Source organism: Hyposmocoma kahamanoa, unplaced genomic scaffold, assembly GCF_003589595.1.
Source record: "Hyposmocoma kahamanoa isolate Upper Pololo Valley unplaced genomic scaffold, ASM358959v1 102, whole genome shotgun sequence".
Taxonomy (NCBI): Eukaryota; Metazoa; Arthropoda; class Insecta; order Lepidoptera; family Cosmopterigidae; genus Hyposmocoma; species Hyposmocoma kahamanoa.
In genome coordinates, this window is record NW_020653337.1 from 14,199,397 (window position 1) to 14,217,221 (window position 17,825).

A 17,825-nucleotide genomic window follows, 5' to 3' on the forward strand; every position below is an offset into this window, starting at 1 on the left:
AGTGAGATATGTTAATGCAATGTTCACAGATATATATTATATTTAGTTTATGACGTATTATATAAGTCACAAAAGGCATTCCAATAGATGTTAAGATCACTATTTACTTTCTAATGTGAAACAAAAATTTAAATCCAATTACACTGCAAACTAAATATAAGCATGATTGAATAATCCGTTCATGGGCAGTATGGATCTCAAAAAACAACTACGGGCTTTACAGTGCAATGTCCAATTGCTTCGGGTCTAGTTGCCACCTACTGCTTCTCCGTAGAAATGTTTCAACAATGTAATGATAAATTAAATGACTTACACGCACTCATCATCACCATCATTTGTGAATGTTACATACACATATTTAAAATGTGCACACAAAGTACGGGTGATAACGACGGCCTTTTATGTGTATATACATTTTGTGTTTTTCTCCATACTACTGTCATAGCCGCTATTTCTTTTGTATGTAAAATAAAATGTTTTTATATTAATTATATTGAATCAACATAAGCACCAATTTAACTGCCTCGGTGGCTGAACGGTTGGGTATAATTTGTGGTTGTCTATGTGTGTGTCCATGGCACCCGCGATACAGGGTTTCCCTAGTGCGGGGCTATGAGTATGTTATTATTACTATACGGCTTTCGATCAAATATTATATAATTAATTGAAGTATATGACGAAATACTTTCATAAATTTCACATAGATGGCGCTACGATAAAAAAGTCGTTGAAAACCAAATGCAAAGATCCGTCAACAAGCACAGAAAATTCTTGAGGTCCGCTGGTTCGTACTGTGGGTTAGTTGGCATAGCATCTGACACCGTTTGCTAGGAGACGTCGGTTTGAATCCGACCGGATAGAAGGAATTTTTTCTAAGTGTTACTTTATTTTTCTAAGTGTTTGTTATAATTATGTATCTTTGGATTAATAGTTATAACAAACTACTTAAATAATGTCACAAAAAATAATGTAATATCAATTTAATAAAAAAAATAATGAAGTATACCGCACAAAGTAAAGTAATGACATTTTGATCTGCAATACTATTTAAGTTATGTCCATGAACGGGTTAAGAATTATCAAGAAATATTGACAACTTTGACGGCAATGGAGCCGTTAAAGTTGTTGAATTAAATTTTAAGCCTCGTCGTGTTAAGGAATATTTAAGAACTACTTTCCTTCCAACATGAACATTGATGTCAAAAGTCCGTAAAGTCAAGTCAAGGGGTCTAAATAGTCTAAATTGTTGCAGTAGCTGCAGGAGCTTCTTGTGAAAGAGTTCGTCCAGGGAAGTACTGCAACCTTACCTATTTCTGCCGCCAAGCAGTAATGTAAGCATTTCTGCGTTCCGGTTTTGAAGAATAAGACTTGATGAAATTACAGTCACACGAGACTTGTCAGCTTTTGTCTCAGGGGATTATGCGAATTTACTTTCGCCGTAGTCGTATTGGTACTTGACATAAAAATTTAAGCTGACATAATAATATATTATTAACATGGTTTATGTGCCGATGTAAGATTTATTGGCACTTAATAAGTTGGACGGACAATACTGTCCATTATTTATGTTGCCATATAAATTCTAGTACCCTATACAGGCTACTAGAATCTACCTAATAACTTTGAATGCATAGTATAGGCTACTAAAATCTCGTGACAAATGAGGAATTTGGAAAATCGTTTTTAAGGGTCTTAACATATATCCTATTACTGACTCTCGGCAATCTTCGGATTCCGACTGCAAATTTCTATGAATCGATTTGGTTGTTTTTTGTTGGAAAAGTTGCACAATAGTGCTGGATATTCTATCTCCAAAAGTAGGGGTGATCCAGTTTATTGGCTTTCACCCACTTTCCGTTTACCGGTTTAATAACTGTTTTTACTTGACACATAGATGAAATTCCAATGTTATGGTGCACAGTTGAGAGGAATTCCTCAATAGTGTACATCAGCTACCTTGTGTTTGGCTTCATAAGCAGAAATTTTGTCCATTTTTTTTATTGCATATTACTTTGGCAGACCTACACAGGCTGATGAGTTACTGGACCGTGTACTAGTGGAGCTAGAATTGATTTTCGAATTCATTGTTCGTGTTGTGCTGTCATGTAAAAAAATAGTTCTTTGAAATTCTACAACATGTCGAGGGATCGAATGTAATTTTCTCAATCATATTCACCTTGCATTCGTCGAACTAAACATCACAATATCGTTTTTTATTTATTTATTTAAAAAATATACACTGAGTTGATTGATTTGAATGTTGATTTTATTTGAACGCTCATTAATTTTTTCTAGTCTGTTAGAAGAATCCAATGATATTATACTTTATGCTCTTTGGAAGAATCCTTTATTTTCATAATCATGTTTCATTTTATACTGTATTATACTTATTATTGCATTCTCGTTAAAATTATCTATTCGGCAACTGTTGGAGCATAGATCATTTGCATAATACAAATATAAGAAAAATGTAATGTTACTTGTGATATTAATAGAGATGTTTCTCAATTATTTTTATAAACCTAAATGTAAAGTTACGCATAATGCTCAATTTACTTTGCCGCGAATTTTTATAACAATATTGTACATAGCATAATGAATTTTATGTCGATAGTGTAAGGTATATATAAGTATCTACAAACTAGTACTGCGGAAAGTCCCGAGACTGCGCGAATTTTTTTTAAATTTTGACGACATGCTGTCTCGCTGGCTTATCATCACGGGCATGACTTGTTCGTCCCGTCACTTGATGTTAAAAAAAAAGTGGTTCTAGTCCGGATGTTCTGGGAAGTGCCCGTGTGAAGATTACGTTTGTTCAACACTTTTCTGTACACTTATCTATTCAGAACTAAATGGTCGCTTAGGGCATCGACTGTACATTACACAATTTTTATTGACATGAAGTTCATTATATTATGAATATTAGCTTCCATTCCGTTCTGTGGCAATGTAAATTGAACCTAAAAGGAATTGAGGTTTAAATGCATGTTTTACAATTAACATTTACCTACCTTCCAACATATTTCTATATGTAAGTAAAATAACTTTTAGTTAAGTTTTGAGTAAGATGCATGTTTTGGAGTATTGTATGCTTGATATACAATCATTTGTTGCAAGAACGATCCACTTGGAATCTCGCCATGTATATTACATTTTAATCTGTGGCTAGACAGAATTATAGAACACTATAATAGGTATTTTCACAATTACCTATTTTTCCGACGACGCTTCGGCGTGGTTGCAATGGTCGTTGTCACGGGCTGACTGGTGATGCGACGTTACACCTCCATCTCGGCGGTGGAATCTTTATTAACCCTTCCTATGTTTTTCAAAATACCGCCACACTCAACACTAACAGTGTCCTTATTCTGGTTGAATACGTATTCTGGCAAACCGGAATACGGCTTCGATACAAATAGCGAAATAAAACATAGCGATGGTGGATGAAGATTCCACCGCTGAGATAGAGACGTAAAATCGCATCACCGGTCAGCCCGTTACCACGACTAGTGTAACTGAGCCAAAACGTCAAGGTAATAGGTAGGTGTGCAAATACCTATTAAATTATTTAAACGCGTTTAATTCCGTTTTTAAATTTCAGTGCAATTATTTTGTTCTCTGATATACAAATGGCCTTAATTAGTTTAAAAGGCAATGTTATTATCAAAAGCATAGTACCAACTTAGTACCTGATTATTACGAACATCAATGGGAGTGCTTTATAGGAAATTACATTATTTTTTCAAACAAACCAACGTTTACGGCTGACTGTCATTTAGTTTGTTTTGAAAAAAGAAAACAAATATAGATTTGTTTAAAAAAAAACATATTTATTTAAAAATACAAATATACGTTTGTTTTGAAAAAAGAAAGAAATATACGTTTGTTTTGAAAAAATAAACATTCCTACGTTTGTAATAAAGTTTTATTGAATATCAGGTGACACATTCACCACCATGATTCAATTCTTTTTTGTGAACTTACTCCACTGGTTTGTTATACTTATTTGTTCGTTCCGTGGCTAAGTTGGCATAGCGTCGGGCACGGTTTGCTAGAAGACGGTTCTAATCCAGCCGGATCGAAGGAGGTTCATAATAGATAATAGAACATTATAAGTATTAATAATTATAACAAAGTAGTGGAGTAATTTCACAAAAAAATTATTGATTAAGTACCACGGTGGTAAAATATCGTGATATTCAATAAACTTCATATTACATTTTAGCCTGATAAAAATAATTTAAAAACTTTTTCACATTTATTCGGGTGGGACGTAGACATGTCACCAATCACAAAAATGTATAAGTGAAGCTCATTCTTTTTAGAATTTCTGAATGTATGCGGATACTAAGGATGTATGTGTACTGGATCATCAAATTATACCCGAGAGCACTAAAGTGGAAAGGGGTAATAAAATAAATGTATTAAACTAGTGTTAGTATCTAATATCTCCATCTCCAGATCTGAATGTTTTAAATTGTTTTTCAATGTCCATTCTGGTAAACTTTACACCTAAGTAGCTTCATATAAAAATATTATGTTCTGCGTAATGTGCCATTGTTCAAAATATTACTCTATTAATATTATTCCGACAAAAATATTCAAATGCTTTAATTTTATTTAACCAACATTTAAATTACGCTGCGCGCTGAAATCTCGATTTAATTATTTACAGAATTGCAGCTAATGTTATTATAAAAGACATATTCGTTTAGAAATAAAGTGACTGATTTTTAGTATACTTGCAGCTCTATGTAATGTTAAATCACAATATATTTCATATACTAACTATTGGCGGCGCATTTTTATTTATTCGAAAACAATAACGTCTTCGTTTTAAGTTCTTCTTCAAAACCTTAAAAAGAGCAAACTTCCGCGCTGGTCTGTGACTGACTCTGTTTGTCTCAACAATTAAGGGAATTTGAAAGTACCTACGCCGTTTGATATTTTAACTTATCGTGTCGATGGCATACACTATACCTTGCCTTTCATTCAAATTTCGTTGAATTCAGCCAAACCGATGGTGTCACTTGTGGCCGCCATGATATCCTTAAATGGCAGGTGTTAGGGCACGCCGGTCACGATGGGAGGTGAGTCATCGTTTGAATCGCCCTGCATAAACAATCCAGGGATCAAATCCCGTTATACTCAATATACAATGTCAAGTATGAAGCTTCATTCGCATCATGCATTTTTTAAATGGGTCGAGTATTACTTATTTGACTAATTGTGACGGACAGAATGTCGAACGAGAATGAGAGTAGATCCACAGATTAGAACCATCCGAAAATCCCCATCTGAACAAATTGTTCTTACTTCTGGTTCGAAACCTATTTAAAGATCGGCCATGGTAACTCGTGTCCAGGAGGAAGAGTCGGGACAGAACAGTCCGATCGCTCTTTCGAGCCAAAGGTTGCACCTCAAAGTAGAGCTCCTTGTGAAAGAGTTCGTCCAGACAAGTACTGCTGCCTTACCTATTGTGAAGTGATTATGAATAGGGTGCCGACTGTTAATAGCCATTTTGGCTCTTTCGCAAGAGACCGCTACAGTTCTGCGGATGTCTGGTGGAGATTAGCCTGTTTGTGAATACGGTTCAATTTGTATTGCGGCGGAACGGAATGGAAGCGAATTTTTGTAACGATATTGTACATAGCACATCGCATAATGAACGTTATGGTCAATTGTGTAACGTACAAACTAGATACGAGCCAAAATCTTCCGCGGAATGCATGAGCATTCTCGAGCATGCGCTTGACCATAAAGTTCATTATGCTATGTACAATACCGTTACAAAAATTCTCTTCCACTCCGTTCAGCCGCAATATAAATTGAGCCATAAGCGGAACGTTATTTAGTAAAAATACCCGAAATAATGCCGTATTTCTTCAAAATTCTGATCGGTTGTTTTACTTTTTTATTTTTGGTCTTCTTTAAAAATAAAATTGTTACATATTACTTGCAATTTGCATTTTTAGTTAGCTCGATTGCCCGTTCAGGCAAACTTAAAAAATTCTGTAAATGCACTTATTCATGTTTAGAAAAATAAAGTAATGTTTCCTGTAAATATAAATTGCTATCTTAAGCACTAAAGGCCCCGTCATGTCCCATTGATTTTTTCCACCCTGTATACTCGTAGTAAAACATAGTTTCGTTAAACAGTTGCGCAACTCCAGTACCGGCTGACACGAACAACCTGTGCTACAATAAACTCACAAACTGATGTCATAAACGAGCAATCAATTTACTAAATGGAATGAGGATTCACCAAAACAATTTACCCTTCATAAAGGTAAATGAAGTCGGCTTGGTTTCCATGTAATCATGAGAGTAATACCGGCAAAGTGTGGGTCGTACAGTTAGATTGCGTCTATCGACAGCATATGGCTTGTGCTATCACTGAGCCCATGTTTATTAATTAATGAAGCTATTTACCTACAGGCTGATCGTTTGGTTTTCGTGTATGTTGTGGGTGCACTTGTTGTTAATTTTATAAATTACGTTTTTTAGTAAGTTAGTGGAACCGATGCTAGACAGTGCATCAGTTATGAATGTTTTTGAACTATACTACCAAAAATAAAGAAACGCTAATTTTTCACTTCCAAATTATATCTTAAATATAATTTTATAAACACCGAAGGACGGCTTCAATTCTATATTAAAATTTGTAAGTGAAGGTGCGTGGGACAACGCGCGCTATGCAACGTGAATGCACCACAAGTTTATTTTGATCGAAATGCAAGACGTCAGTTCAATTTTGACAGCTGGCGGCCATCATTATTCGCCATTATTGGGGTGCGAAATAATCTTTTCCATCCTCGAAATAATACGGTGAGAACAAATTTAAAAAAAATCCAATTCTTATTTGTGGACCACGTTTTTTACAATTATATTTGAATGTGGTATTTAATAATAATACTTTACTTCAGAAAAAGTTACCATAATTTGTTAGTAAGACTTAGCAACTATGTTGGTAGGTACTTCTTTAAATTACATTACATTTGAAATTACATTACATAATATGCAATTACTTAATTTAATTACACCTATGACTCTTTGTATTAGATGCCATAGCAAGGGACTATCGAACTGGTTCACGAGTGTTATCAGTATGCTGTTCCGGTCACCACCACGCACACGGTGAAGAAAAGAAGCGGCTTTCTTTCGCATTATAGTGGGAAAATCACCAGTGCGCGCCTCCGTGAACATTCCTGACGCGCTGCAGTGGCGTGGTAGCAGCAACAGCATCCTGAATGCATTGTTATACTGTATACGCAGGGCGTTCTAAGCTCGTTTACTGACACCACAGACTGCTGGAGTAAAATGACGTTCAATAAGCCTTATACAGTGTTATTTTCACACTTTCTGTGCATCGACTAAATCTGCCAGTCAGCATATTACTCCTCATTGCCAACGCCTTGTGCTCTCTTTCCACGTCCAGATCATCCTTTAGATCATCTGTGATCATATCACCAAGGTATCTAAACCTGTCAACTACTCGCTACGCAATACCACCCAGCACAATCGGAGGCACATTTATCGGGTTATATATTTTCCATTTGATAATTAGCAACTCACTCTTTTTAGAGTTGTACTTTAGGCCGTGCGCTGCTATATACCTTTCACATGTGCCCACTAACTTTACAACCGAGTCAATTGAATGATTCAGTAGTACATGCCATCAGCATAGCTTGTTGTTAACGCAGATTTCGTCAATATGGCACTCGACATGCATGCCACTAAGTTTCTCAATCAATCAATTAATATACAGGTTAAAAGTCCTGGCGATATCAGCCCACCCACCCTGTGTCACACCACACTCAAGTTTATAGTCATCTAACAGAACGTCGACCCATCTCACCCGGTTCACTTCATTTTGGAACCAAAATGCATTCCGCCGGCATATAAGCATCTCTTAGCTATTTCTTCCAGAGTATTTCATAATTGACCAAGTCAAAAGCTTTTGATAAATCGAGGAAACGTGCATATACCGGGTTTTTTCTCTTTATGTAGCACTTGACAGTCTACTTAAGAGAGAAAATGGCACTTTCAGTTGAAAGTCCAGGCCTAAACCCAAACTATGCGGCGTGACAAATTTAAGAGTGTGGCGACTTCTGTGGTTATTTTGTGTTTTGGTGTTATTTTACGCATCTAAACAAAACATAACCGTAAATGAATTACAGAACCTTTATTGGAAAATTTAAAGTGTTTATTACTGGAGCACATTTAGCTGTTTATCCAATCATGGACATTTTTGTCCATAATCGGATTTTATCATTAAAGAGCTTTAGTTGTGTTTACCGTTTGTTTACCGTTTATAAAGCCAGACTTTTAATTTAGTTTATAGCTTGTAACATTATTTTAAGTCTACACGGTAATGGAAACAATGTCTGTCACTGGTCGTCCATTACTGGATTTGATTTTATTAGACATGGCTCTGAAGCGAATGACCATCCATTGTTACCAGTAACAAATAGGTCACATGAAAAAAAGAAATCACACCATTCGTTTACAAATAGTTTTAAGTACCATGCAAGATGTATTTTTTAATATTGAATTTCTTAAATTTAGCTAAATAGATTGATCGTTCATGTTTAGGTGTCCATGATTGGAAACCGTACTGTAATGTCTAGATATCTATCATCATCATCATCGACCCATGTATACGTCCGACTGATGGGCCAGAGTCGCATCTCGGGCAACGGTTCAGGTCATGGTCCGCCACACTGGCTATAGGGGGTTGGGTACTTCACACGTTTTTCGTAGGTTGTGAACCTTCTTCGACGTACAGGTTTCGTCATGATATTTTCCTTCACCGAAAATCCCATAGTAAGTTCCAAATTAAATTTCGCACATAAAGTCCGAGAAACTCAAGAGGTGCGCGTCTGGAGTCGAACCCATCCATGGTCTCGGTTACAAGTATGTAAGGCGGCAGGTCAAACCATTAGGCTAGCACGCTTTCATCTAACAATATTCAATAATTTTATTACTGTCCAAAAGTACAATAGAATCGTTTTAAGTACATTTATGGGCCCAGTAGAGCATGGCAATAATTGAGAGGCAGTTTACTATACATATATCCACATAAACATGTCAGCTCCATTAGGAAAATAATATATCAAGAAAACTTAATGAAATCCAGACAAAAAAATCAAAATACTACCTAACCAAAATTCTATAATAGTAAATAAGAAACCTTGTTAACTCACCTACCTCCACTTAAACCACACCTAAACCACCACCACCACCACTAACCAACCACACATGAACTTACTTACCAACCACTCTCCCAACTGCGCTACGCAACGAATCAGCAAATCTCGCGATTGTTGCCGATCATCGTTTTTTGATTTAAACGGCTTTTTTTCCGTACGCCATATGTGACAAAAGTGCGAAAGTTTTTTCGTCATTAGTGAAATTTTGTGCATAGGAAGCAAGTCCCACTCTATATATTTCTAAATACTGTCAGTCATGGGGTGAGTTTTAGGACTTCTTGCCGCTATCTCTAAAAATTCGGGAAGACAAAGTAAAGGTTGTTGTTTATGCTTCTTACAATTAGGTGACAACTACAAGCACAGAATAATAAATACAGTAGAAGTGTCACGCTCAACAGTATGACGTGGAACTCTGCATAGTGTTGCCACACTATGCAGAGTAAGAGTATCTCTTATTAGTTTGTGGGTCCACGTACTTGAAGCTCAGTTCGCCATTTTCGCTCTGTAGGTACGCTATGGTCGCCAATTATCTCGCGCAAAACCTCATAAAAATGGGAAAATGCCTCACTCTGCTACTTAGGATAGCAAAAATGATAGTCGCACCTGTAATATTATCCCCGGTGCTGTTTCATATCAGCGTTAAGTCTTCTTATTATTCCATTTTAATAAATTTTCCTTTTTTATGTTATCGTTGTACATTTTTTGTTCTACGAAAAAGAAAATAAACCTGCAATATGGTTGGCGTTAATCGTCACTAAAACGAAAAATAAACTTCGTCTTTCAGTTATTGCCGCTAGATGGCGGCACATTAATTGAAATTTCAATTGTAAAATCAAAACTTAACTTGCAATAATACTTATACCTTAGCACTTATACTATTGAACTTTCAACGATATGTCAACTGGATAAAGTTTAAATTATATTAACAATCTTGAATTTGTTCAGTCTTTTTAAATTAGAAACTATTACCGATCATTATCACGATTTCATAATGTTTACACATTATGATATTGTGAGTTTTGGCGACAGCGGTTCTGGTAGGTACTTCCATTGTTTTTTCTTCCATGACTACAAGTACCAACAATTGATACGCTGCTTGGGGGAAGAATGTGTTACTGACGTAGTTTTACAAGGGCTCGGGAATGTCGGTGTCAAAAATTTCTCGAGAGTCTTGATTATTTTTTGTCATTTTCGATGTTATCAGTCTCGAGAATATCAAGGCTTGAAACTTAACACAATCAAACGTGTTAATAAAATCTACTAAGCCCATTGACCAGGTCAATGACTAAGCCAAACATTTTTTAATTCTGGTTACATAGCCATGGCTAGCACGGTAGAGTAGAAATTACTTTAACATGTGAAGATTTTAATCTTGTCTTTAGACAGATAGTAATAAAATCAAGTCTTTTCTACCTGAACCACACATGTTAAACGCCATTTGTTAAAAAGAAAAAAAAAAAAAAGAAAAAAAAATATTTTCAAAATAATTTCAAATTATTATTTGAAATTATAAAATAAAAGACCTTGATTTGAATGTCATATTTTGACTGCCTTAATGTCTAGCCTACAAATATGGAAACCTACTTTTGAAATAGTCTCGAAAGTCTCGCTTTTCCCAAAACTTTCGAGTCTCGACTTTTTTTGCCGGGGCGAAAATGCAAAGAGATTGAAAGCCCTACTCGCTACTCAAAAGCCTGTAAATATTTAAAAAAAAAATGGTTTTACACAAAATAATGAATCAATACGTTTTTAATTGTTTTTCAGTCTTGTGAACTCAGTTCGGTTTTTGTGCTCTTCCTTTTTCGAAGCATCGAGATGCGACCATTCAAAGTTCAGCAAAATTTGCTGTAACTCATCTGGGTAATTTTCAGTTTACTTTTATCTAAGTACCTACCTAATTTCGGTGGCAATTTTTCTTTAAGAATTCGAGTAAGGTTAGGTTACTATACTCTAATATTAAGTAACTTCGCACATGAAATCGAATACTGTCATAAGTCAAAATTGTGGAATTGAGATAACACAAAAAGATCAATTATTGAGAATAATACTATTATTTTTGCTTAAACATAATGTTTAATATCCATTTATAAACGAGAATAATGTGATTGGTTTCATTAGTTTTTTTTTAATTTTCAAAACGTGTTTTCTCAATTCCACAATTTTGTGTTACGACCGTGGTTTCTTTCGCATGATAAAATTCTACAATATTTAAATAATTAAAATTGCCACCGGAATTTGGTAGAGAATACTTACCTGAAAATTACCCATCTCTCATGACTGCCAAAGTCCCTAAGACCTTTTCAATGTAACGACAACATTAAACAGAAAATGAAAGTCATTAGAAGAAGCAGCCAAAAATACCGTATGTTAACTGGACGGTTTATTTGTTCTCCCAATATGTATGTTGTTGCTAGAGTACCTACTTTAAGAACCTAAACTATCTTTACTGTCTGTTTAGAACACTAACACAATGACTCTGTAATTATTAATCAATTGTCTACCAATCCTAAGGTTGAGTAAGTGGGAGTTGCACGCAAACGGGGAACCCTCAAATCACCTAATTGATTCGCGTGGCGTGTCTCCTCAGAGACGCGGCCATTGGAAGCCCAGGGGACATGTTCGCGATTCACTTCAACCCTGTTAATATAGCGAGTGATCAGGAGACGTTTACTTGCACGCAATGTTTGACTTATTAGCCAATCATTCTGAAATAAGGGTCGTGAATGTCTATTTTCTACGCTTATTTTTCAAATACGCTAAGTAATACTTGCGATACGAAAATCATTACAAGTTTTAAAAACGTAGTCAACAAAATTACGTGACATAGAAAATAGATAGATAAATTCTTTATTCGCTTCCATGGCAAAAACATACAACAAATACATGGTACAGACAGCTTAAATAGAACATAGTAATTACTTTTAACAAATGTCTCTTTCTGTAAGTCATGGCAGTGGAAAAGCGTTAAAAAAATCTGCACTAACAAAATCTTTATCTTGTCACAAAGAGACATCTAAGGAGTCTCTACTCCTTAGAAGTTTTCAAGAAACAAGTTTGTTTCGAGCGCATGCTGTAACCGCCATAAATCAGCCGTTCAGAATTTACGAGGGCCCTCCGCAAATCGGTTTATATTTTCGATAAATAAAATTGGCGCGGATTTTGCTAGGTAAGCAGAGGCTGTTAGGAACGCGTCGCCGCCCGGCGCCCGGTGCCACCAGATGCCGCGCGCACATAAACCCGACTACCCTCGCGTTTTCTTGCTGACAATTTTTTCCTTCTCCGGTCATTACGCAGCTGGGCCCGAGACAAAACGGCGAATCGTTTAAGCCCTCCTCGGAGACCGTCCAATTTTATTGTGTGTACCTAGTCGAAATTGATATGCCACGCGAGTGGCGTATGTCGTTGGTTCTGCCATGTGACGGACATCACCACACACCACCCCATTTGCTGCCTCTCGACTGTTGCTCCTAAGGATTATTTAAAGCCTATAATTTCTTTTATTTTGTATCAATATAATATACAAGGCAATCCCTAATTACAAATAATTGTGTATAATCGAGATGATATCTTCCAAGAACGCAGATAGGTAAATAAGTTTGATAAATTCTACCATTTCTTCCTTTGCGCTGAAAACATTAAAAACTTTTTGCGTTATCAATCTATATAGGCTGTATTAAAAATGACAGGTAAAGGTTGTTCTGTCTGTCACTGTCTTATGACCAAAGAGAACGTCATGACTCATGTTAACAAGATTTTTCTATTCTATGGCGAAAAGATTGGCTACCAGATGAGGTCAATTTAAATTTACGGCAAATTGTTAAAGTGATGTTGTACTTTCTAACTGCTTGCAAATAAAATGCTTTTCGTGGCCGACAACTATGTCTGAGGTGAAATCTGAGTGCGACGCAAGTATTATAATAGGGTTGCTGGTGGTGTTCGCGTTGCCGCTAACGCTACTTGTGCCAGGGTTCTCGGTGTGGAATGTGGTGCCAAAGTTGCGAGTGACAAGGTTCCACATCTTTGCCCAACAACTGGACTGGTGTGAACTTAATGCTGTTATCATTGCTCTTCTGGCATTATTCTTCTGTCTCTATCTGGAAATTCGAAAGCGGAAGTAAGTGCTCTTATATAAAGCGTATCCATTAGGTCCTTTAATTTTTTTAAAGGAAATAATGATACTTATATCATATTTATCGACTTTATGACACTTTAACAATAACCAATCTATACAATAATATGTTATTATCATCTCGCTTATTAGGTTGGATGATTTGGTAGAGAGCGTCCTAATGGTAAATCAAGCGACGGACAAGACAATGGACGTGGAACGGGAACGGCAGACGGCTGCAGTCCGCGTATGTGTTGACCTTTTGGACGCATCAGGTGAGCACTACGAGAATCTTCTCCTACTTCAAGGCGATCTACGTCACCGCAAGCAACGCCCCCCTTCTATTCAACCCAGTGGCTCCGATATGTAAACCTTTGGCAAAGGTTTGTTGGTTTTATCGATCTCGGAAAGCTCAATGTTTTAAGTTTCAATCACATATCATAAAAAAAATATTGTAATATTATTTTGTGACGTCATAATTTGTCAATATAACTTTTTTATTTATTGAATAAAAATATTTTCCACAATTATTACACTTGGATTTCCTAGTAACTAATATTGAATTAGTTAGTATTTGTTTTGGCATAGCTTTGTGGTTATGTTTTGTATTGGATCAAGTTAATATAATATAGTATTATATTGCAATTGTGTTAGGCAAATGGTTGCAGGCGGAAATAACTGCACAAACAAGAGGGGGTGCCTTGGAGACTTTTCCATTGTTATTCAACTCTAGTGGTAGAAGTGTTCATTAGAGCAAACGCTCGTAGTTCCCGAGAGACGCTGTTGACGCGAAAAAACCAATCTGGAGCTGGCAATTATAGCAAATGACCTAATTAGACTCCCGTGCTCGGTGTTGCTTGCCGCCGTAAGATTTTTCACCTCCCAGTGGCCACTTTGCGGTGCCTGATGAGAATTGCCGTTTAATAAGTGGCGAACCGTACTTTTTCTCCTGACCGTTTAAAATTATTATTTATCCTTAGTTTTCACATAGGGAAACAAAATGAATAAATTGGGCGTTGGCCAATTTGTTGTAGTAACATTGTCGCCTCAATAATAATAAACGTTTGTACCTACGGCTATTAATTATTTGCTTACATAAAGATCGGAAATTAAACTTAAACTAAATTAGACTCTATTTTTGTACAAGTAATATGCGGGTTCAGCTATGTTTCCGGTCTTAAGCTCTGAATAGATTACACTTGAGTAGCTATTTGCCGCGGACCATTAAAAGTTAGTTTCAATTTGTCGTGCGATCTTCGACAAGTCGCAACTTCTGGTTTACGGCGGTGGAAGCCCGCTTTACGAGGGCCGCGATCGTTAATTCGCGACTAAATAAATTTCAACGGCGTCCGCCTCCTGCATCGCACTGCAAGTTTGTCGTCAGTGACTTGTTTAAAACACCTCTTGATGTTGAGCAGATTCAACCATTATAGACAGTTTATTACGGAGTATCCTTAATGCCGACCTGCTATATTTAGTTCCGGCTACAATGACATCATTAATTAATAACTGGTAATACCACATTATTTCATACACCAAACTCTTGTTCATTTTAGAAAAAGTGTAGGTGTATATGTTGGTATAATGTTATACATACGAAAAGAACAATTTATTGTTTACGATTTCCTGTAGAATAGGAGAGATAAATGTCTTACTGAGACGCGTTTCTCATGTCGCCTCGCGGATCCGTTTGCGGAGTAAACGCTTTCTCTATTTTCATTAGACGGATCCACCGGAGGATCAGCCGCGCACAAAAATAAATAAAACTGTTATTGAGATAAGCATCTGCGCGCGAGGCTTTCTGCTAAGTCCCGCTGTGTCTCGCTGAGCAATGTACCGAGATATGTTCGGATTACCCCAGCCGCAGTTCCGAGTTTTCCTTCATGTCTACTGCTGGAATTTCGCAGCTGAAATAACTCTATATGAAAAAATATTTTTTGGCCTTAGTTTGGTAGTCTAAATAAGCCAAGTTTCTAAGGTTTTTAAATAGGTATTTAAATGTGTTCTTAGAGCATTGTATTCTTTTAAGTTTCGTATTCGTTCCACTGCCTACAATTCGGGACTAAAAGTTTTATTAATCATTGTCGATGACTCGGAGACGTGGAGCTTGGATTAGAGGTGCAGGCGAGCTTATTGCTACGGGAAATTGGCCGCGCACCACACCTGCGGTGGCACCTGCCCACCCGGATTAATTTCTCATCACGCCGCCCGCCTTGCTGAGAATAATGAACACGACATCCTTGGAGAAAAATGCCACTAAGCCCAGAGATGTCGCCCGCTTGATTAATAAGCCCCGCTCTGGCCCGACCCTGTTTCACAGCGCGGCGCCTTACTATGCTGAAATTTAACAAAAAATTGTTGTAACGAGTTACTTACTCCTTATAAAAACGTTAAGTAGGAAAAGTTGGAAAATGTTTTCTCCTTAAAATTATGTTACTTTGCTTATTACTTAAATTAAAGTAAGAATAAAGATTCTCTTGTATTGTTTTGTTGCATTTAAGACATTGTTTCTTTAACAAGTTCGTGACGCAGATGTTTCGGCAATTTCACGGGCCACATCCCTGCTTCTTACATGAGACATATTTTCAACCTTAAATTAACGTATAATTTAACTCTCTGTTTCATACCTTACTTACTTGCCTTAATTTTTACGGAGCTTAATTACTGCTTACAATGTAGTGAATGTTTATGTCGATTGTCGATGGCTTGATACACCAGACCATAATTGCTAATTAGAAAGTGGCTTTAAAGTTACCAGTAACAGCAATTTCTCTGCTAGATTTAATTCATCGTCACGTCATTCACATAATCCTGCAGCTTTCAACTGTTGCCGAGCAATTTTGGCGTCATTAAATTACCGAAATTTGATTTTAAACGGAGACATTGTGACCACAATGTCACGACACCGGTAGACCGTTTGTTGCGGCGGAAAGATGGCCGCGAGCATCTGTCGGTTTGTCGCTTTTTCTTTAAATAACTCTACTTTGATACAATTATTTGCTATGTCATTAATACTGTGGTTGGTGGTTACAGCCGCGAACACTTTCGATGTAACCGATGCCGCCTTGAGGTATGTAAATTGGCAATTCTGACAACCGACCAGAGAAGAAAGGGCGCTGCTGACGACTTTCACACATTGAGGAATTATAGCTTTACTTGTAGTATTTGAAGTGAAATTTTGTTTTATGTGAAAGGTGGTGTAATTTGTTAAAGGCATGTTCAAATCTAATTACGAATGAACACGTATAGCCGTTTAAAAAACGTATGCTTTTTTTAAAGTAATTTTTTATACTAATAAATAATGTTGTGGTTCTTGTATTTATTTTATTTGCACCCTTGATGGAATAAGTCTACATTTGCAAAAAATGAGAACTTTTCAAGAGAAAGAGGGACTTTTTATGCTTATACGTGGAGCGCACTATAAGTTTCCGGAATGAATAAGAAAAAAATACTATAAATGGTCAGAAATGAATTTTTGTTTCTCAAAATATTCTCCGTTAGCGTTAATGCACTTTTTCATACGAATGAACCAATTTTGAAAACTTTTATGCCACTTCTCTGTGACAATCTCTGAAACATATTTTTCATACTCTTCGGCAGCCTCTTCAGGTGATGAAAATCGTTGACCGCGTAACTGGTTCTTCATGTTTGGAAATAAATAAAAGTCACAAGGTGCCAGGTCTGGACTGTATACGGGATGGCTCATAAGGTAACGTTGTTCATCTTCAAAAATTCATTTGTCTATCTGGCCGTGTGAGAACTGGCATTATCGTGGTGCAAGATGATACGGCGTTTACGGTTATTTTTACTGAGATTGTCAATAACTTCCGGCAAACAAATGGTCGTGTACCAATCACTATTTATGGTACAACGATTCTCCAAAGCAACAGTAGCCACGTGTCCAGTTTTATTCAAAAAAGAAGGAATTATTCGCTTAGAGGCACTTTGCACGCGCGCCACTTTGGTTGGTTGCGGCTCATCTCGAAAGACTCATACGCTCGATTGCGTCTTTGTTTTGTGATCGTAACTATAAATCCATGTTTTGTCACCTGTTACTATGTCCCACACCAAATTTAACGCGCCTTCGTTGAATCTGATTAGCATGGCATTGCACCAAATGACGCGATCCGTTTTTTGAGTCTCAGTCAAATTGTGTGGACCCACCGAGAGCACAGCTTTTTCCACCCAAATGTTTGTGTAGTATTGATTGTGTTTGACTCATGCGTATGCCTAAAAATGCCCAAATCTCATGGTATGCCACATGTGATCATACGGCGCACAGCATCGATATTTTTGTTGTTCACAGCAGTGGACGGACGACGATCACGAAATTCGTCACTGAGATTCCCTTGAGCGCGTTTGATTTAAGCAAACTTGCTATAAATAGTTGTCTTGCATGGTGCTTTATCGCCAAAAGCAGTTGAGAAGCCGAGCGAAGGTCCGCAGAGCTGTTAAATTACACTTAAATCGTAGAAAATCATAGTACGAAAATTTTCACGAGTTAA

General features: G+C 36.8%; 2 protein-coding genes across 4 annotated transcripts in view; both read left to right on the forward strand.

Annotated features, from left to right (window-relative positions):
* Positions 1-17,825, forward strand: part of LOC113235748 (sorting nexin-20) — a 43,688-nt gene that overhangs the window by 5,263 nt on the left and 20,600 nt on the right. The window contains exon 5 of one of the 3 annotated variants that reach the window (XM_026471654.1): positions 16,354-16,527. The exons of 1 other annotated variant lie outside the window; for it this stretch is intronic. In XM_026471654.1, the coding sequence (XP_026327439.1) occupies positions 16,354-16,412 (59 nt within the window). In that variant the 3' untranslated portion in view covers positions 16,413-16,527. Of the gene's footprint in view, positions 1-4,325; positions 4,647-16,353; positions 16,528-17,825 lie in introns of those variants that run through there. One more of the 3 variants, XM_026471663.1, reaches the window with a different exon arrangement.
* Positions 13,008-13,844, forward strand: LOC113235775. The gene is made up of 2 exons (XM_026471675.1): positions 13,008-13,326; positions 13,474-13,844. The coding sequence occupies exons 1-2, from the start codon at positions 13,091-13,093 to the stop codon at positions 13,688-13,690; spliced, it is 453 nt and encodes a 150-aa protein (XP_026327460.1). The 5' UTR covers positions 13,008-13,090; the 3' UTR covers positions 13,691-13,844.